Source organism: Saccopteryx bilineata, chromosome 5, assembly GCF_036850765.1.
Source record: "Saccopteryx bilineata isolate mSacBil1 chromosome 5, mSacBil1_pri_phased_curated, whole genome shotgun sequence".
NCBI classification, from domain to species: Eukaryota; Metazoa; Chordata; class Mammalia; order Chiroptera; family Emballonuridae; genus Saccopteryx; species Saccopteryx bilineata.
The window spans coordinates 896,696-913,113 of NC_089494.1; the positions used below are offsets into that span (position 1 = coordinate 896,696).

Below are 16,418 nucleotides of genomic sequence, written 5' to 3' on the forward strand. Positions count from 1 at the left end.
GGGGCTCAGGGCACAGAGTGGGATGCAGGAGGCGGTGTGTGAGTGGGGCTCAGGGCACAGAGTGGGATCCAGGAGGCGGGTGTGTGAGTGGGGCTCAAGGGAAGGAGTGGGATGCAGGGGGCGGGTGTGTGAGTGGGGCTCAGGGGAAGGAGTGGGATGCAGGGGGCGGGTGTGTGAGTGGGGCTCAGGGGACGGAGTGGGATGCAGGGGGCGGGTGTGTGAGTGGGGCTCAGGGGACGGAGTGGGATGCAGGAGGCGGGTGTGTGAGTGGGGCTCAGGGGAAGGAGTGGGATGCAGGGGGCAGGTGTGTGAGTGGGGCTCAGGGGAAGGAGTGGGATGCAGGGGGCGGGTGTGTGAGTGGGGCTCAGGGCACAGAGTGGGATGCAGGAGGCGGGTGTGTGAGTGGGGCTCAGGGCACAGAGTGGGATGCAGGAGGCGGGTGTGTGAGTGGAGCTCAGGGGAAGGAGTGGGATGCAGGAGGCGGGTGTGTGAGTGGGGCTCAGGGCACAGAGTGGGATGCAGGAGGCGGGTGTGTGAGTGGGGCTCAGGGGACAGAGTGGGATGCAGGAGGCGGGTGTGTGAGTGGGGCTCAGGGCACAGAGTGGGATGCAGGAGGCGGGTGTGTGAGTGGGGCTCAGGGGAAGGAGTGGGATGCAGGAGGCGGATGTGTGAGTGGGGCTCAGGGGAAGGAGTGGGATGCAGGAGGCGGGTGTGTGAGTGGGGCTCAGGGGAAGGAGTGGGATGCAGGAGGCGGGTGTGTGAGTGGGGCTCAGGGGAAGGAGTGGGATGCAGGGGGCGGGTGTGTGAGTGGGGCTCAGGGCACAGAGTGGGATGCAGGAGGCGGGTGTGTGAGTGGGGCTCAGGGGAAGGAGTGGGATGCAGGAGGCGGGTGTGTGAGTGGGGCTCAGGGCACAGAGTGGGATGCAGGAGGCGGGTGTGTGAGTGGGGCTCAGGGCACAGAGTGGGATGCAGGAGGCGGGTGTGTGAGTGGGGCTCAGGGGACGGAGTGGGATGCAGGGGGCGGGTGTGTGAGTGGGGCTCAGGGGACGGAGTGGGATGCAGGAGGCGGGTGTGTGAGTGGGGCTCAGGGCACAGAGTGGGATCCAGGGGGCGGGTGTGTGAGTGGGGCTCAGGGGAAGGAGTGGGATGCAGGGGGCGGGTGTGTGAGTGGGGCTCAGGGGACAGAGTGGGATGCAGGAGGCGGATGTGTGAGTGGGGCTCAGGGCACCTGTTCGGTGAATCTGCGCGGCCGTCCTTGGGGAGGGAAGGGCAGGCCTGCTCTGGGCAATCCCAGAGGGCGAAACTAGGCCATGGGCGAGGAGGGAACGCTGCTGCTGGCCTGGCTGTGTCCTGGGCTCCCTGGTCAGAGGGTGAGCTCCCCGTCCTAGGAGGTATGGAAGCAGAGACCCACCGAAGGGGCTGCTGCTCCTTAGAAGGGTTTCCACCCACCAGGAAGTGAGCGCCTGGCATCCAGGCTCTGCCCACAGCTCTGACTCAGGCGCTCAGCTCCCCTGGAGGGCAGGGGGTGGGGCAGGTCTCCGTGATAGCTGTCCCCGCGTCTCCATGGGGCCGTCTCCACGGCACTGTCTCCACGGTGCTGTCTCCATGGGGCCGTCTCCACGGTGCCGTCTCCTGCTTGCTGTTGGCAGAAGCTCCTGCTGGCTGGGACTTGCACAGCTCCGAGCAGAGGGGAGGCAGGGCGCCCAGTGCAGGTACTGGAGGGGCCAGCAGGGCGGGGCTTTCCAGCCCTGAGAGGCGGAGCCAAGGAGACATCTCCCCTAGAACCAGACACTTCAGCTCCAGGCCCAGGTGGGTGCTTCCTTCCCCGGGAAGGCCAGGTGGGCTGGAGGATGGGCTGTCCAGGGGCTTCGGGCTGGAGGTGGGTGGCGGGAGGGTGTCCCTCGATGCAGGCTGTGCTGGAGGAGGAGGCAGGATCCACACCTGGACTCGAGTGGGCACCAAGTTTGAGGTTCCCAGCTTCCAGTGGGGGGCACAGGTGCCTGAGGGAATGTGCAGGTTGCTATGGAGATGCAGCCCCCGGCTCTGGCCTGCGGGCCGGTTGCTTCCAGGAGGTGGGGGCCCCAGGGGCAGCCCACAACTCAGGGTCTGGGGCAGCCACCACCCCGTCTCACCTGCCACATCTGAGCAAAGGGGATGCCATGTGCCCCACCCCCAATCTGAGACCCTGAGACACCCTAGGTAAGCGTGGGAGGGGGAACGCCAGAAACAGGCCCTCCACCCCTTGAACAGCGTGGTGGGAGGAGGCCAGGCCCTCAGGCCCGCCAGGGGCTGGCAGGGCGGGAATCTCAGCCTGAATGAGCCCTGGGCCAAGAGGAGGAGGAGCCCAGAGAGGCCCCGCCCTTGCACAAACAGGCCCCCTCCCTGCCTGCTCCTGTGACATTCCTAATTGTTGATGAGTGACTCACCCTCACTTCAAAGGCTTGGGCCCAGTTCAGCTATTTAACCTGCTGCACCCCACGTCCCTCTGGAGTGCTGCTCTGCGGCGACCAGGCGACCCACCTGCAGACCTGCTCCTCACCTGGGCAGGTGACCCAGACCTGCTCCTCACCTGGGCAGGTGACCCAGACCTGCTCCTCACCTGGGCAGGTGACCCACCTGCAGACCTGCTCCTCACCTGGGCAGGTGCCTCTCCCCGCCACCCGCGCGGCCCGGCCCTCAGGGGCTGCGTCCTCTGCCCTGGCCCCAGCCATGGCCGTGCAGGTGCCCCTGTGGCACCACTACCTGTGGGCCATCCGCTCGCGCTGGGCCTCACGGGCGCAGGACTACCAGCGGGCGGAGGACGTGCTGCTCACGGTGCTGGAGCGCGTGCACGCCCGCGACCCCCGCTTCCTGGTGGACTACTCCCGAGACCTGGAGGCCGCGCAGTTTGCCCTGCGCTCCTCGGAGGACCCCGTGGACGTGGAGGTGCCCCTGAGGGTGGACGCTGAGGCCCTCCTGATTGAGGAGCTGGGGGCCGGCCAGACGATGGACGGGCCCTTGTCCTGCCGCCTCGGTGTCCCCAGGGAAGCAGCTGGCCTGGAGCCGTGGATGACCGAGGACGTCTTCACCGCCTCCCCGGACGGCAGTGCCAAGTGCTGCGGACACATTGTGCCCAGCAAGGTCCTGCACGTCCTCAAGGACCTTCTGGTGGCTGCCATCGTGCACTGCAAGCACCACGGCCTCATCACGCCAGGTAGTGGGCGGGACCCCACTCTGTGCACGCAGGCGGGTGCCCACGTATGGTGGCGTGTGTGTGTGTGTGTGTGCACGCACATGTGTGGTTGTTCAGTGTATGTGTGTGTGTGTGCGCACGCACATGTGTGGTTGTTCAGTGTGTGTGTGCGCACGCACATGTGTGGTTGTTCAGTGTGTGTGTGTGTGCACATGTGTGGTTGTTCAGTGTGTGTGCGCGCACATGTGTGGTTGTTCAGTGTGTGTGTGTGTGTGTGCACATGTGTGGTTGTTCAGTGTGTGTGCGCGCACATGTGTGGTTGTTCAGTGTGTGTGTGCGCACATGTGTGGTTGTTCAGTGTGTGTGTGCGCACGCACATGTGTGGTTGTTCAGTGTATGTGTGTGTGTGCACATGTGTGGTTGTTCAGTGTGTGTGCGCGCACATGTGTGGTTGTTCAGTGTGTGTGTGTGCACGCACATGTGTGGTTGTTCAGTGTGTGTGTGCGCACATGTGTGGTTGTTCAGTGTGTGTGTGTGCACGCACATGTGTGATTGTTCAGTGTGTGTGCGCACGCACATGTGTGGTTGTTCAGTGTATGTGTGTGTGTGCACATGTGTGGTTGTTCAGTGTGTGTGTGTGCACGCACATGTGTGGTTGTTCAGTGTGTGTGCGCGCACATGTGTGGTTGTTCAGTGTGTGTGTGTGCACGCACATGTGTGGTTGTTCAGTGTGTGTGTGTGTGCACATGTGTGGTTGTTCAGTGTGTGTGTGTGCACGCACATGTGTGGTTGTTCAGTGTGTGTGTGCGCGCACATGTGTGGTTGTTCAGTGTGTGTGTGCACACATGTGTGATTGTTCAGTGTGTGTGTGTCAGGGCACACAGTTGGGGACATCGCTCTGAGTTCCATGAGGACATGTCTCACGTTATTCAAGGTCTATGCGGTGGTGATTTTGGTAGTAGTGTTTTCATGGATGCTACTATGTAAGCGGCTGGGAACTATGACCAGGTACTGCTCTGCTTCCTGAGGGTCCCTGACGCGGCTCTGTCGTCCCGTCCCCACCGGACCTGACCATCCTCAGCTGTCCCCACTTCTAGCCTCTGGCCATGTTGCACTAGGTTGGGAGGGCTCTGCGTGCATGCATGAGTGTGTACATGTGTGCGTGTGGGCGTGTGCATCATGCACATGTGTGCACAGGTCTGGTTCAACTCATCGCCCTGTTGCTAACTGGTGTCTTGTCCTGGGTCCCGAGATGGGACCTGCAGGGGAGCCAGGGTCTCTCTCAGGCTCTCTGGTGCCATGTTGATGTGGTGGCCCGCTCCAGGTGGGCGGGGTCAGGAGTAGGGCTCCCCTCCTTCCGGGACTGTGAGGGGCTGGAAGGATGGGTACAGACTGCAGGGCGCAGGACAGGGGGCCCGGGATGAGGAAGCCCATCCTCCGTGGGGTCAGGAGAAAGACTTCAGGTTGTCCTGGCCGGCGATTAGGGACTGACACAGACCGTCCTGGGGAGAGACAGGCCCGGGTCGGGGTGGCTGCCACCTGGTCTTAGTCTGGTCCTCACATCTGCTGTGAGGTCAGCGAGTGGGGTGGTCAGCCCACCTGAGGGACAGTGACCTGCTTCTGCCTGCTCAGTGTGTGTGTGGAGCCCAGCTCCGGCTGCTGTCCAGGCTCGGACCCACGGTGGGGGAGGCATGGCGACCTTTGCCACCTCTGCCCTCAGGACCGGCCTTCCTCCTGTGGGTTCCGGGGAAGCTGGGCTCCTTCTCCACGCTGATGTGAAGGTGGCCAGGCTTCTGGACTGACCTGTAACACAGGAGGGGTGACTTCCCACCCCAGCCTCTCCCCAGACCTGCCCGGTGACCCGGGGGCAGGCGCCCACCATCGCTGGGGCTGAGGGGTGGTAAACATCGCCCACAGGGCTGGCCAGGGCCTGTCATTAGCGTTCCTCCATCCCGGCCCGCAGACATCTCATCTGATCATCTCTGAGCCTCCCAGTCACCGCAGCAGCAACTCGGGCAGGGCCCTTTCTGTCCTCTTCCGTGACCTGATGGGGCTGCTCCCAGGGGGCCCTGTCCCCTCCCCGCCTTCCGTCCCGCCTGGGAGACAGAGCCACTGATCGAGCACAAGGCCCTGCCCAGCTGGCTCCCCAGGTCCCCTCATGCCCAGCCCGCAGTGCCCTGGCTCAGAAGGCAGCCACACCCAGGGGCTGGCCTCTGAGCACGCAGGGAAATTCCAAAGGTGGCTTCTTGACACTTCCCTGCAGGGGACAAGGTTCGGGCTGCGCCCCCCACCCCCACCCTGAGAACCCCTGGGAACCGTGAGACCAGGCCGGACTGGTGGGGCGTGGCTGGGCTGGGTGGCAGGTGTGGCTGGACACCTTCCAAACCACCATTTCATGGACAAAATATGTGACCGGTGGTAGATAAGGAAATGAAGCCACTGGCTTTGCAGGACGCGTGCTCCAAATGCCGAGGGGAGAACACCCTCTCTCTCTCTCTTTAACTGGTGGGGAAACGGAGGCCCATTCAGGGGACACAGCAGCCCAGGTGACAGGGACAGAAGGTGGCCCAGGAGCCACCCTGCAGGAGATTGGAGGAGGGGTTCTTTCCTGCAGGACCCCCAGGGCTTTGGACTGTCCAGGGCAGACAGTGCACCCCGATGGACGTGGGAAGGACAGCTGAGGGGGAGGGCCAGAGCGCCCCAGATGTCCCCCACCCCCCCGGCCCCAGCCCCTAGGACCCCATGGAATGTCCCTTCCTGGGTGGTCTGGGCATTGTGTTCGGGGGGTGGACTCTGGACCGGGCCCCGCGGGGTCTGAGTGGAGAGGGGAGCAGGAAGCATTTCTGCTGGAACGTCCTGTCCCCCTACCCCCAGGGGTCCAGTGGTGTCCAGTGGAACTCAGGGCAGCCAGGTTTGTTGCCAGGTTTGTTCACTGTCGGCCTCCTGGGCAGAGCTTCCAGGCCCCAGGCCTTCAGGGACACTGCTCGGTCCTTCTGAGTGGACCTGTTGCTCACCTTCCCGGCCCCTCCTGCGAGGTGGGCTGAGAGGGGACCCCCTGGGCACTAGCCTGACCGGGGGGCGGGGTGTTCTCAGGGAGCATCTAAGCCGCAGGAGGGGTTGGCAGAGGGAGCAGGTGTGATCAAAGTCCACGCTCAGCCTGACCCTCCTGGGCTCCGAGGCACAGTCACGCAGAGGCCGCCCCAGGGCCTGGCTCCGAGCTCCCAGGGGCCCACACTGTCCCCAGGCTACTTGACCGCCTGACAGTGCCAAGCACGGTGGCCAGCAGCAAAGACTGTCCTCTCCCAAGGGGCTGCCCTGGCCCGTCAGCGTTCGGGGGCAGGTGGACACGGGCCCAGGAAAGGGGTGTGGGGGCACCACAAGCACCCCCCCAAGTTGTTTCCTGAAGACCAAGGAGGCACTAGGGGAGACCCTTTCTCACCCTCCTCCCTGACACGGGGGCTGCCTGGAACATCGAGGTGGGGGGACCCAGCCCCTTGCTCGGCAGGGCCCCCAGGGCTGGGCAGCTGGGGCCCTTGGACCCGCCGATGGGGCAGAACTGCTCTTCTTGGGGTCCCGGCCTCTCCCTGCCCAGCCTGGGAAGTGAGGGGCCAGGCCACAGCGTGGAGCCCTGCGGGGGGGCCTGCTGTCATCAGGGAGCCGTGCCCGCCTGAGCGGACGGCGTCCTCATTGCATTAGTCAGCTGGCTGCCGGAATGCATACCACAGATCGGGCGCTCAGACAACAGAGACTTCCTTCCTCAGCCCTCAGTCCTCGGGCCGGAAGTCCAAGGCCACGGTGTGGGCAGGCTTGGTTTCTTCTGAGGCCTCTGGCCACACCCTCCCATGGCCTCGATTCTGGTGGGATTCCCTGATGTCTCTCCCCTAAAAACCAGACCTGTCTGACGGCCGCCCTTGGTTTACCTCATCACCTTTTTAAAGGCCCCCCAATACGGTCCCAGTCTGAGCTGCTGGGGGTTAGGGCTCCCACACGTGAGTTTTGGGAGACACAGCTGTGCAAGCAGGTGCCGGGCCAGCCCCACGCCTGGCTGAGGCCCCAGGTTGACGTGGATATCTGCGTTGGAGGAGCTGCAGGTCCGGGCTCGGGGGGCCGGCCGTGGGGGGTCCCGGGGAGGCGGGGTCAGGCGCAGTTGAGGGGCCAGCCGGGCGGTCATTGCAGGCTCTCTGAACGCGAACAGCCTGAAGGATGAGGAGGAGCTCCGCCTGTCCCTGCTGGTGTCCAGCGGCTGGAGGACCATCTGCTTCAACGTGGTGCCCGTGGTGCGGCGGAAGCACAGGGTGCCCGCCCTGGAGGACGCACAGAGGGCCCCCGGCTTCCCCGAAGGCAGCTTGAGAAGGATCATCAGCCAAGAGGTGGCCCTGGTGCCCGCCAGCGCCCAGCTCTGGAGGTAGGAGGCACCTCCTGGGTCGGTGGGGTCCCGGGGAGCCTGCAGGAAGGGGCCACGCCCCGCTGCTCCCGCCCACCTCTGCCCTGTGGGCATCTGCACCAGGCCGAGGGTACTGGGCGCTCGGGGAGTTTGGGATTGTTCTCAGAACTCCAGGGAACTAGCTGTGCGGGGGAAACCCGAGAGTGTGGAGGGCTGTCTGGGAGGGACCCTCAGGACCCCACCCAGCGCGGGAAAGCAGCAGAGGACCGGTGGCTTGTCCGGGGTCGTGGTGGGTTCCCGCAGCAGCTGGGAGGGTGGCCAGGGTCTAATGAGACCACTGAGCCCGGAGCTTTGCTTGAGTCTGTCTCCATCAGCTGCTCTTCCCAGATGAGTGCCCCTGCCAGTCTGCCACCTGATCTATTTAGCTGGGATGTCCCCTCCCCTGCTGGTCAGAAGGCCAGCAGTCTAGGTGAGGGCGGGCCATCGGCCGGACAGGGAGGCCTGAGTAGCTTCTGTGGGAGGAAGAGAGGAAGACACGGGGCAGAGGCTGAGTGCCCTGGGGACCCCGCACCGGGGCCCAGCGAGCCCCTTCCAGATCTACGCTGCTTAAACAGCAGCTGGCCCACAGGTCGCTGTGAGTGGGTCGAGGTGACCCACCCTGTCATATCTCACATCTGGGGCCAAGCACGCCGGGGTGGCTTGGAGGCTGAAGGTAATTTTTACAGGTAGATGACATTTGTGAAGCTGGTTATACCCTCCTATGGTTTTCTGCCACCCAGAACGGGTCAGCCACCCACACCTACCTGATCCATCCTTACGCAGAGCAGGGGCTGTGTCCAGGCTGGGGTGACCGCTAGCCACAAAGAAAGGGGAGGGGCTGGGCAAAGCAGAGTTCCTTCCTTCCTTCATTCCTTCCTTCCTTCCATCCATCCATCCATTTTTCTGAAGTTGGAAACGGGGAGACAGTCAGACAGACTCCCGCATGCGCCTGACCAGGATCCACCCGACACGCCCACCAGGGGGTGATGCTCTGCCCATCTAGGGCGTCGCTCTGTTGTGACCAGAGCCACTCTAGCACCTGAGGCAGAGGCCACGGAGCCATCCTCAGCGCCCGGGCCATCTTTGCTCCAATGGAGCCTCGGCTGCGGGGGGGGGGGGGGGGGGGGGAGGGGGAAGAGAGAGACAGAGAGGAAGGAGAGGGGGAGGGGTGGAGAAGCAGATGGGCGCCTCTCCTGTGTGCCCTGGCCAGGAATCGAACCCTGGACTTCCACACGCCGGGCCGACGCTCTACTGCTGAGCCAATCGGCAAGGGGCCAGAGTCATTTTTTTTTACGAGTAAATGGTCTTTCCTGACTCAGCTGACAGACGGCTGTTCGGTATTGAGACTGCTCAGCGTGAGGGACCGTGAGGGCACGGTCCCCGGGTCCCACTGCTCTGTCACTTGCTGAGCAGACAGGGAGCGCCTCTGGTGTGCATTGCCCTGCGCTGTGGGTGCTGCTGGGGGCAGGATTCGGAGCCCCTTCGTGGTGGACGCTGGCTGCTGGAATGGGGTGTGGTGTGAAGACGTCACTCACGCCAGGCTGGGGGGGGGGGCTGCACCCACACCTCATCTGCTCCACCCTCAGCCGGTGGGAGTGGCACCTCCCTGTCCCCACCAAAGGGCCCAGGTGGCCTGGTGACTCCCATGTCCCTCTGTGCTCTGGGGCCCGAGCGTCTACACGACAACTGGACATTTCACACTGGACAGCCCATGTGGGCAGTTCCTGAAACACGCGTGAAGCCCGGCCGAGTGCTGCCCGATAGCCGCTGTCATGGCCTGGGCTGTCCCCTGGGACCCGGGAGCTTCCCTCCTGGGGAGGCCACAGAGTCCTGGGGGTTTCTTTCTGGGGATAAGTTGTGGGTTAGGGTGCCCACGACGCCCAGCCCAGGCCTGACGCCCACGGCGGGCGGTGTGACTGTCTGGGCTCCCAGGGTCTCCACGGATTACGTGCTCACCCGGCTACTGAGCGCGCTGGACTCCCTGCCTGGCCATCGCCTGGACAGCCTCTCCATCCTGGACCGGGTCAACCACGAGAACTGGCGTGACGGCGGCCAGAGCCCCGGCCTGACCTTTGACCACCTGAAGGTACCTGGGGGAGCTCAGCGGGCCCCTCCCACTCTGTCGGGCCTGCGTCTGTAACTAGGGTGCTCGGGGCAGGGGGCCCCGGGTTGGAACCTGTGCCAGCTGGGACCGGGCCTGTGTCTGTAACTAGGGTGCTCGGGGCAGGGGGCCCCGGGTTGGAGCCTGTGCCAGCTGGGACCGGGCCTGTGTCTGTAACTAGGGTGCTCGGGGCAGGGGACCCCGGGTTGGAGCCTGTGCCAGCTGGGACCGGGCCTGTGTCTGTAACTAGGGTGCTCGGGGCAGGGGAACCCGGGTTGGACCCTTGTGCCAGCTGGGACCGGGCCTGCGTCTGTAACTAGGGTGCTTGGGGCAGGGGGCCCAGGTTGGACCCTGTGCCAGCTATAACCGGGCCTGCGTCTGTAACTAGGGTGCTCGGGGCAGGGGGCCCCGGGTTGGACCCTTGTGCCAGCTGGGACCGGGCCTGCGTCTGTAACTAGGGTGCTCAGGGCAGGGGACCCGGGTTGGACCCTTGTGCCAGCTGGGACCGGTGGACGGCCGGGGGTGAGCTCTGTGTCAGAGGATCTGGAGGCCTTGCCGGGGCTCCCCAGAAACGAGGCCCAGGCTTGCGAGTGACGTCTGGCTGCTGAGGGTGGTGGCACCTCAGACCCCCCTTTGCCGTCCCAGGGTTGATGGCCTCGGGGGTCCTCCTGGCCCAGGCACTCGCTCATCAGTCCGACCTTGGGGCTGGGTGGTGGAGAGCGGGTGTCCCCCCAGCCCCGTGTCGGCCCCGAGAGAGCCTGTCGTCCCCGCACGCCCGTCCTGGAGTCTGTGGATGTCACCCGCGGGTCCCCCCCTTGGAGTTGAAGCAGCCCAGCCCTGTCCCCCCGCCCCCGCCACTCAGTGGCTGCTGTAACAGCTCCGGAACCGTGTCCTCTGAGGGCCGTGTACCCTCAGGCGCCGGGGAGAGCAGGGCAGGGCCCGCGGGGCCACGCAGGGGAAGCAAGGGGGGTGGCGGAGTCTCGGGGTCTCTGCCCAGAGTGAGCAGGTGGGAGGCCTCGGAGTGCTGCTCGTGACAGGTGTGTGTGTGTGTGTGTCTGTGTGTGTGGGGGTGTGTGTGTGTGTGTGTCTGTGTGGGTGTGGGTGTCTGTGTGTGGGTGTCTGTGTGTGTGTGTCTGTGTGTCTGGGTGTGTGTGTGTGTGGAGTGTGTGTGTGTGGGGGTGTAGGTGTGTGTGTCTGGGTGTGTGTGTGTGTGTGGAGTGTGTGTGTGGGGGGTGTAGGTGTGTGTGTGGGTGTAGATGTGTGTGTGTGTGTGTCTGTGTGGGTGTCTGTGTGTCTGTGTGTGTGTGTGTGTGTGTGTGTGTGTAGGGGGGTTACGAGAGATGTGGCCCAACCTGGTACAGAAGAAAGCTCTACCGGGAGCCCCCGTATGACCTCAGACCCCTCTCTGCCCCCCTCGGGACTCCACCCCATCCCTGAGGGGCTGCCTTGGGTTCTGACCCGCGGTGGCTCCTGTGGTGAACCAGGTCCACAGAGGGAGAGGGGTGTGAGGACACAGCAAAGTGGTTGTGTGACAGGAGAGGGCGTCCCTGGCTAGGAGCACTCAGGGCCGGGGCGGGAGAGCGTGTTCGGAGCCGCCAGGCAAGTCCAGTGGTGGCTTTCAGACATGTTCTGAGCCCAGGTGTGCCGGGCACCCTGATGGGGCCAGGAGTGCCGCAGTGGGGCTCTTTGGGCGGGGCTGTAGCGCATGAGTAGGAGTTTGGTGGGAGAGGGGCACGAGGAAAGACCCAGAGGGTGGGCAGGAACCTCGAGCACCCTAAGAAGGGTCCTGCTGGCTGGCGTGGGGGGTGGCTGGGGAGGCCTGCTCAGTGGCAGTGCCCTGGGTAGTCCAGGAAGGCACCAGAGCACGGGCAGCCAGTGAGGAGGGCGCGGGAGCCACGCTGGGACACCCCAGGGGGGCCTGAAAGAGTAGGGAAGAAGTGCTTGTGGCCAGGGGCCTTCGGGGTGGGAGTGGTGGGAGGGCTGGTGGGTTCACACACACACATACAGACACACACAGACACACACACACAGACACACACAGACACACGCACAGACACACACACAGACACACAAAGACACGTGCACACACAGATACACACACACAGACACATGCATAGACACACACAGACACGCGCACACACACACAGACACACACGCACAGACACGCGCACACACACACAGACACACACACAGACACACGCACAGACACACACACACACACACAGACACACACAGACACACACAGACACAGACACACACACACACGCACAGACACACACACACACACACACCCTCCGCCCCAGGCGAGGGCCTGACTCGTGTCTGCCCGCAGACGGTGCTGCTCTGGGCCTCCGTGCTCTTCCCGGCGCCCGAGGACTGGGCAGAGCTGCAGGGAGCCGTGTACCGGCTGCTGGTGGTGCTTCTGTGCTGCCTGGCCACGCGGAACCTGCCGCACTTCCTGCACCCCGAGCACAACCTGCTGCCGGACGCCGGCCTGGACCTCAGCGCCCTGTACCAGCGCGTGGAGGGCTTCGCCAGCCAGCCGGAGGCGTCCCTGCGCATCCACGTCACCCACCTGGGCCGCAGCCCCCCGCCGCGCATCAGCCACGGCGTCAAGGCGCTCCTGCAGCTGCCCGCCAGCGACCCCGCCTACTGGGCCACCGCCTACTTCGACGTCCTGCTGGACAAGGTGGGCACAGCCGACCTCGGGGCCTCGGGCAGGTCTGGGGTCACAGGTGGTGGGGACAGAGCCTGGTCCCTCTCCCTCCAAGGTCAGGAGCGTGTGAGCAAGGCTGGGCCAGGTCAGGCCTCTGGGCAGCATCCGTCAGGGAGGGATGTGACATTAGGGCTCAGACAGGCCAGGAGTGCCTCTGTCCACCAGGGCTGCAGCCTGGGAACCAGGGCAGCTTGTCTAAGCTCACCCGATCGCCCCAGGACTGCCCCAGCCCCCTGGTGGGAGTGCCCAGAGCACCAGCCGCCCGGTGGGAGTGCCCAGAGCACCAGCTGCTATCCTGGGTTTCATTCCTGATGAAGGGGTGTGGCCTCAGCGGGCTCATTGGACCCAGGAGTCCTATGCCACGCCCCTCAAGCATTTGGGGGGTGCCAGGCTGCTTCTCTAGCTGCACCGCTTGAGCCCCAAAGTTCTATCAGCTCTGTTGGCCTTCCTTTCCCCCAATCCTGGAGATTCTCTACCTGGTCCCCCCCCCACACACACAAAGAGCCAACATGTCCCCGAGCAGGGCACACCCAGGGGCAGAAGATGACGGCAGTGGGAGGGTGACCCACAGCCCTCCTCTGTGTCAGCAGGGACGCCCGTGTGCGGACAGCCTGGCGGGAGGGGACCTAGGCAGGTTCGTCCACCTGCAGGGAGGACCGTCCAGGTGGAGACCCAGAGGCAGGAGGGCCCCGAGGTCAGGAAGCGAACATTGTCCCGCGCTGTGCTGAGGGCCACGTGGCTGACTCCTGGCTATCTCTTCGGCCCCCCTGTCCCCTCCCTGCCCGCAGTTCCAGGTCTTCCACATCCAGGACAAGGACCGGGTCTCAGCCATGCAGAGCATCTTCCGGAAGACCAAGGCTCTGGGTGGCGAGGACAGCTGAGCCCGACACGGGCTGCAGGACGCTGGCAGGAGGGTCTCACCAGGGGTGGGGGGTGGAGGGACTGTGTCCCCAGGAACGACCTCACGGGCATCTGGTAGTGAGAGATGGGGGGGGCTCCTGGAGCAGCTCCACGTGTGTCTGTCTGTCCTGGGTGATGCTGTCAACTCTGAACGCTGAGCGTCTGTGTGAGACCCGGAACTTGAGGGCGCGTCCCCGTCTGTGCCAGATGCCGCTCATGAGACGAGCGACTGTGGATCTAATCTCGAATAAATTAATGCACTTCCGAGGAACGGCAGTTGTGCCCCGTCGCACCTATCGCAGAGAGCAGGGGTGGGCCCTGGTGGCCGCAGTCGGTTTGGGAGAGGGCATGCCCTCCTTGGGAAGGTCTGTGTGTTGGGTGGCCCAGAGCCTGTTTGTTCTAAGTGGGCCAAAGCCCAGGTGGGCTATCCGGCAGGTTCATGGGCTGGGGTCCCCTGGGAAGGCGGGTACCACATGGCGTACCTGGAGAGCCCTGAGGTTCTGCGATAGCTCCTGGCAGGATGTGGGCCCGAGCGGATAATGAGCCCCGGCCACGAGACTCCTGGCCGCCACATGACCCACGCTGTCCATCACAAGCAGGCAGCATGTGATGGGCCCCTTGCAGTGAGGCAGAAATAAATAAGTAAAAGGCATGCATGTTCCGGGTAGAGGGGAGAAGAAGTAAAATTATCATTATTCATAGACAACTCGGTTACTTACATAGAAAACCCTTTAGGACTCCACAAAGAAATTGCTAGATTTTGTGAATTTAACAAGGTCCAGAGATACCAGGTTGACAGAGAAAAATGAACAGTACTTCTAGATGTTAAAATTAAACCACCGGAAATTAAAAAAAAAAAAACCCTCAAAAACACCGTTGACAATAGCCTCAAACATCAACCACATAGAAACAGATCCGACAAAAGTTAGGTAAGCCCTCTACACTAGAACTAGAAACATTGTTCCATGTAATTTTAAAAGACCGACATTACTGCTCAGGTCTTTACATTTTTCAAGTGAAACACTGATACTATGTTTGATGATTTTCATTGTGTTTCACTTGAGAGACCTTGATTCGGTGCATCCCCGTCGACATTCCAGCAAGCTCCGGACAAGATGATTCTCGAATTTATATGGAAATGCAGAGGCTTTAGGACCACGGCAAACAATTTTAAAAGAACAAAACTGGAGGGCTGGCCCTGCTCGATTTCAGACATACGCTAGCTAACACGGCAGGAACTGGGGCCGGGCAGCACGGACGTCAGGAAAGCCGACAACGACAACAGCACAAAGAAGCCACGGACACACCCAAGCACGTGGTCAGCTGACAAAGCAGTCAAGTCCATTCACTGGGGAAGGAAAGTCTGTTTAACAAACGTGGCTCAACTGACTGGCCGTCAGGATGGATAAAGTCACACCCAACCCCTCTTCCCCTCCGTGCACAGAATTAACATCACGTGAACCACAAACCTACATGCACAAAGGGTGACACCGTGGCCCCTAGAAGAGGGAACAGGAGGATGCCTTGAGCAGCACAAAGCAGGTGAATGTTCCCCGGACAGGATGACGGACGGCACCGGCCGGAGAAGGAAGCACGCGGACAAAGAGGACCTCATCAACATGTACAACATCTGCTCTCCGAAAGGCACGGTGAAAGAGGATGAATACAGGTAAGCCACGGAATGGGAGAAAAGACATCGCTGAGGGTCTCCAGAACCGATAGAGGAACGATTACAAATCGATGGTAAAAAAAAAAAAAAGATGAAAATCAAACAGCGTGAGCAGTCGATACTTGACCTGACACTTCTCAAACGGAGACCCGGAGATTCATGAATGGCCCGTAAACACATGGAAAGATGCTGGACACCCGATACTCATCAGGGAAATGTATAATAAAACCAAATTAGATACAATTTCACACCCACTGGAAGGAGGTAGGGGGTGGGGGTAGGTGGGGAAGAAGGCCAAGTAAGGGTGCAGATGTGGAGCAACTGGGAATCTCTGACACTCCGGGGAGAGTGTGAAATAAATTGTAACCACACCTCTGGCAACTTTGTAGCAGAGCCTTACAGAGTTAAACCTGTACTTACTATGTAGCCCTGCAGTGCTACTTTAGGTCTCTCACCAAGAGAAAGGAATAGATGTTCACACAGAGCCTAAGGGTTATTCGTAATGGGCTTCGTTTGGAAGTCACCCAGATGAACGCACAAACTGCGAATGTATCCATTCCTGCACTGGGGCGGATGCATCCATTCCCGCAGCAACCCCCGTGCGGAGTGAAAGAGGCAGGCGCCCCAGAGAAGATGCTGTGGGATTCCATTTCTGTGAACTCCAGTGACCGCGGGACTGAGCGGCGGTCGTGGAAATCAGATGTGGGGGGCCCCGACTGGGTGGGGACCTCAGGGGACCCGCCCCTGGGTGGTGCTTGTACTGGAATTTCCGGAGCCTGCTTCTGGGGAAATCCAGCCGAGATGGGGCTGCTCCCGGGACAAAGGCCAACGTCTTGAAGGTAACCCACGTGACCCTGCACGCTCGGGCCCCCAAACTTTCTGGCCTCCTCTGGAAGAGCTCCCACCCCTCCTTGGCCTCCTGGATTTCAGACCCTTGGGCCCTCTCAGGTCCTGCGCTGATCACAGCTGTGACACGCGCCTCCCACTAGCGCCCATCATTCCTGGTGGCCGTGAGCACCATGGGGTGGACAGCCTCTGGTCTGCTCAGGGCCCCACACCAGCGCACACAGCTGTGCCCAGTGGCACCCAGGAGGGTGATGGGGCAGAGCCAGGCCGGGCCCTTCCATGCACAGAGATGCCGGGCTGCACTGGGCTGCGGAGTCCCCCGTGCCCGGCCCTTCTCCTGTGGGATCTTAGGACCAGTGAGGACCTGGAACTACGGGCACGGCAGTGACCGCCCTAAGCCTACTCTGGTCCGGAGTAGGTCACATGTGGGCCTCGTTTGACACTTTAAACCAGGGAGAGGCTGACAGAGCCTGGCACAGACAGAAGCCCCAGGTGAGGGGCAGCGTTGAGGGGCAGAGGGAGCCAAGCTACGGAGCGGGCGGGGCTCCCTCAGCGGCACATTGGAGGGCCTGCCTGGGGAGGCAGGGCAGA

General features: G+C 62.6%; 1 protein-coding gene across 1 annotated transcript; it reads left to right on the top strand.

Moving 5' to 3' along the window:
* Positions 1–2,440: 2,440 nt before the first annotated feature.
* On the top strand, positions 2,441–13,579 carry MAB21L4 (mab-21 like 4). Its single transcript, XM_066233716.1, has 5 exons — positions 2,441–3,193; positions 7,349–7,577; positions 9,528–9,681; positions 12,029–12,385; positions 13,201–13,579. The coding sequence occupies exons 1-5, from the start codon at positions 2,710–2,712 to the stop codon at positions 13,291–13,293; spliced, it is 1,317 nt and encodes a 438-aa protein (XP_066089813.1). The 5' UTR covers positions 2,441–2,709; the 3' UTR covers positions 13,294–13,579.
* The last annotated feature ends 2,839 nt before the right edge of the window (positions 13,580–16,418 follow it).

Excerpts from the sequence above, each read along its gene's own strand:
- MAB21L4 (XM_066233716.1), top strand. The coding sequence starts at position 2,710 with ATGGCCGTGCAGGTGCCCCTGTGGCACCACTACCTGTGGGCCATCCGC. Across the intron at positions 7,578-9,527 it reads GCCAGCGCCCAGCTCTGGAG|GGTCTCCACGGATTACGTGC; the intron begins GTAGGAGGCACC and ends CTGGGCTCCCAG. Across the intron at positions 12,386-13,200 it reads TCGACGTCCTGCTGGACAAG|TTCCAGGTCTTCCACATCCA; the intron begins GTGGGCACAGCC and ends CCCTGCCCGCAG.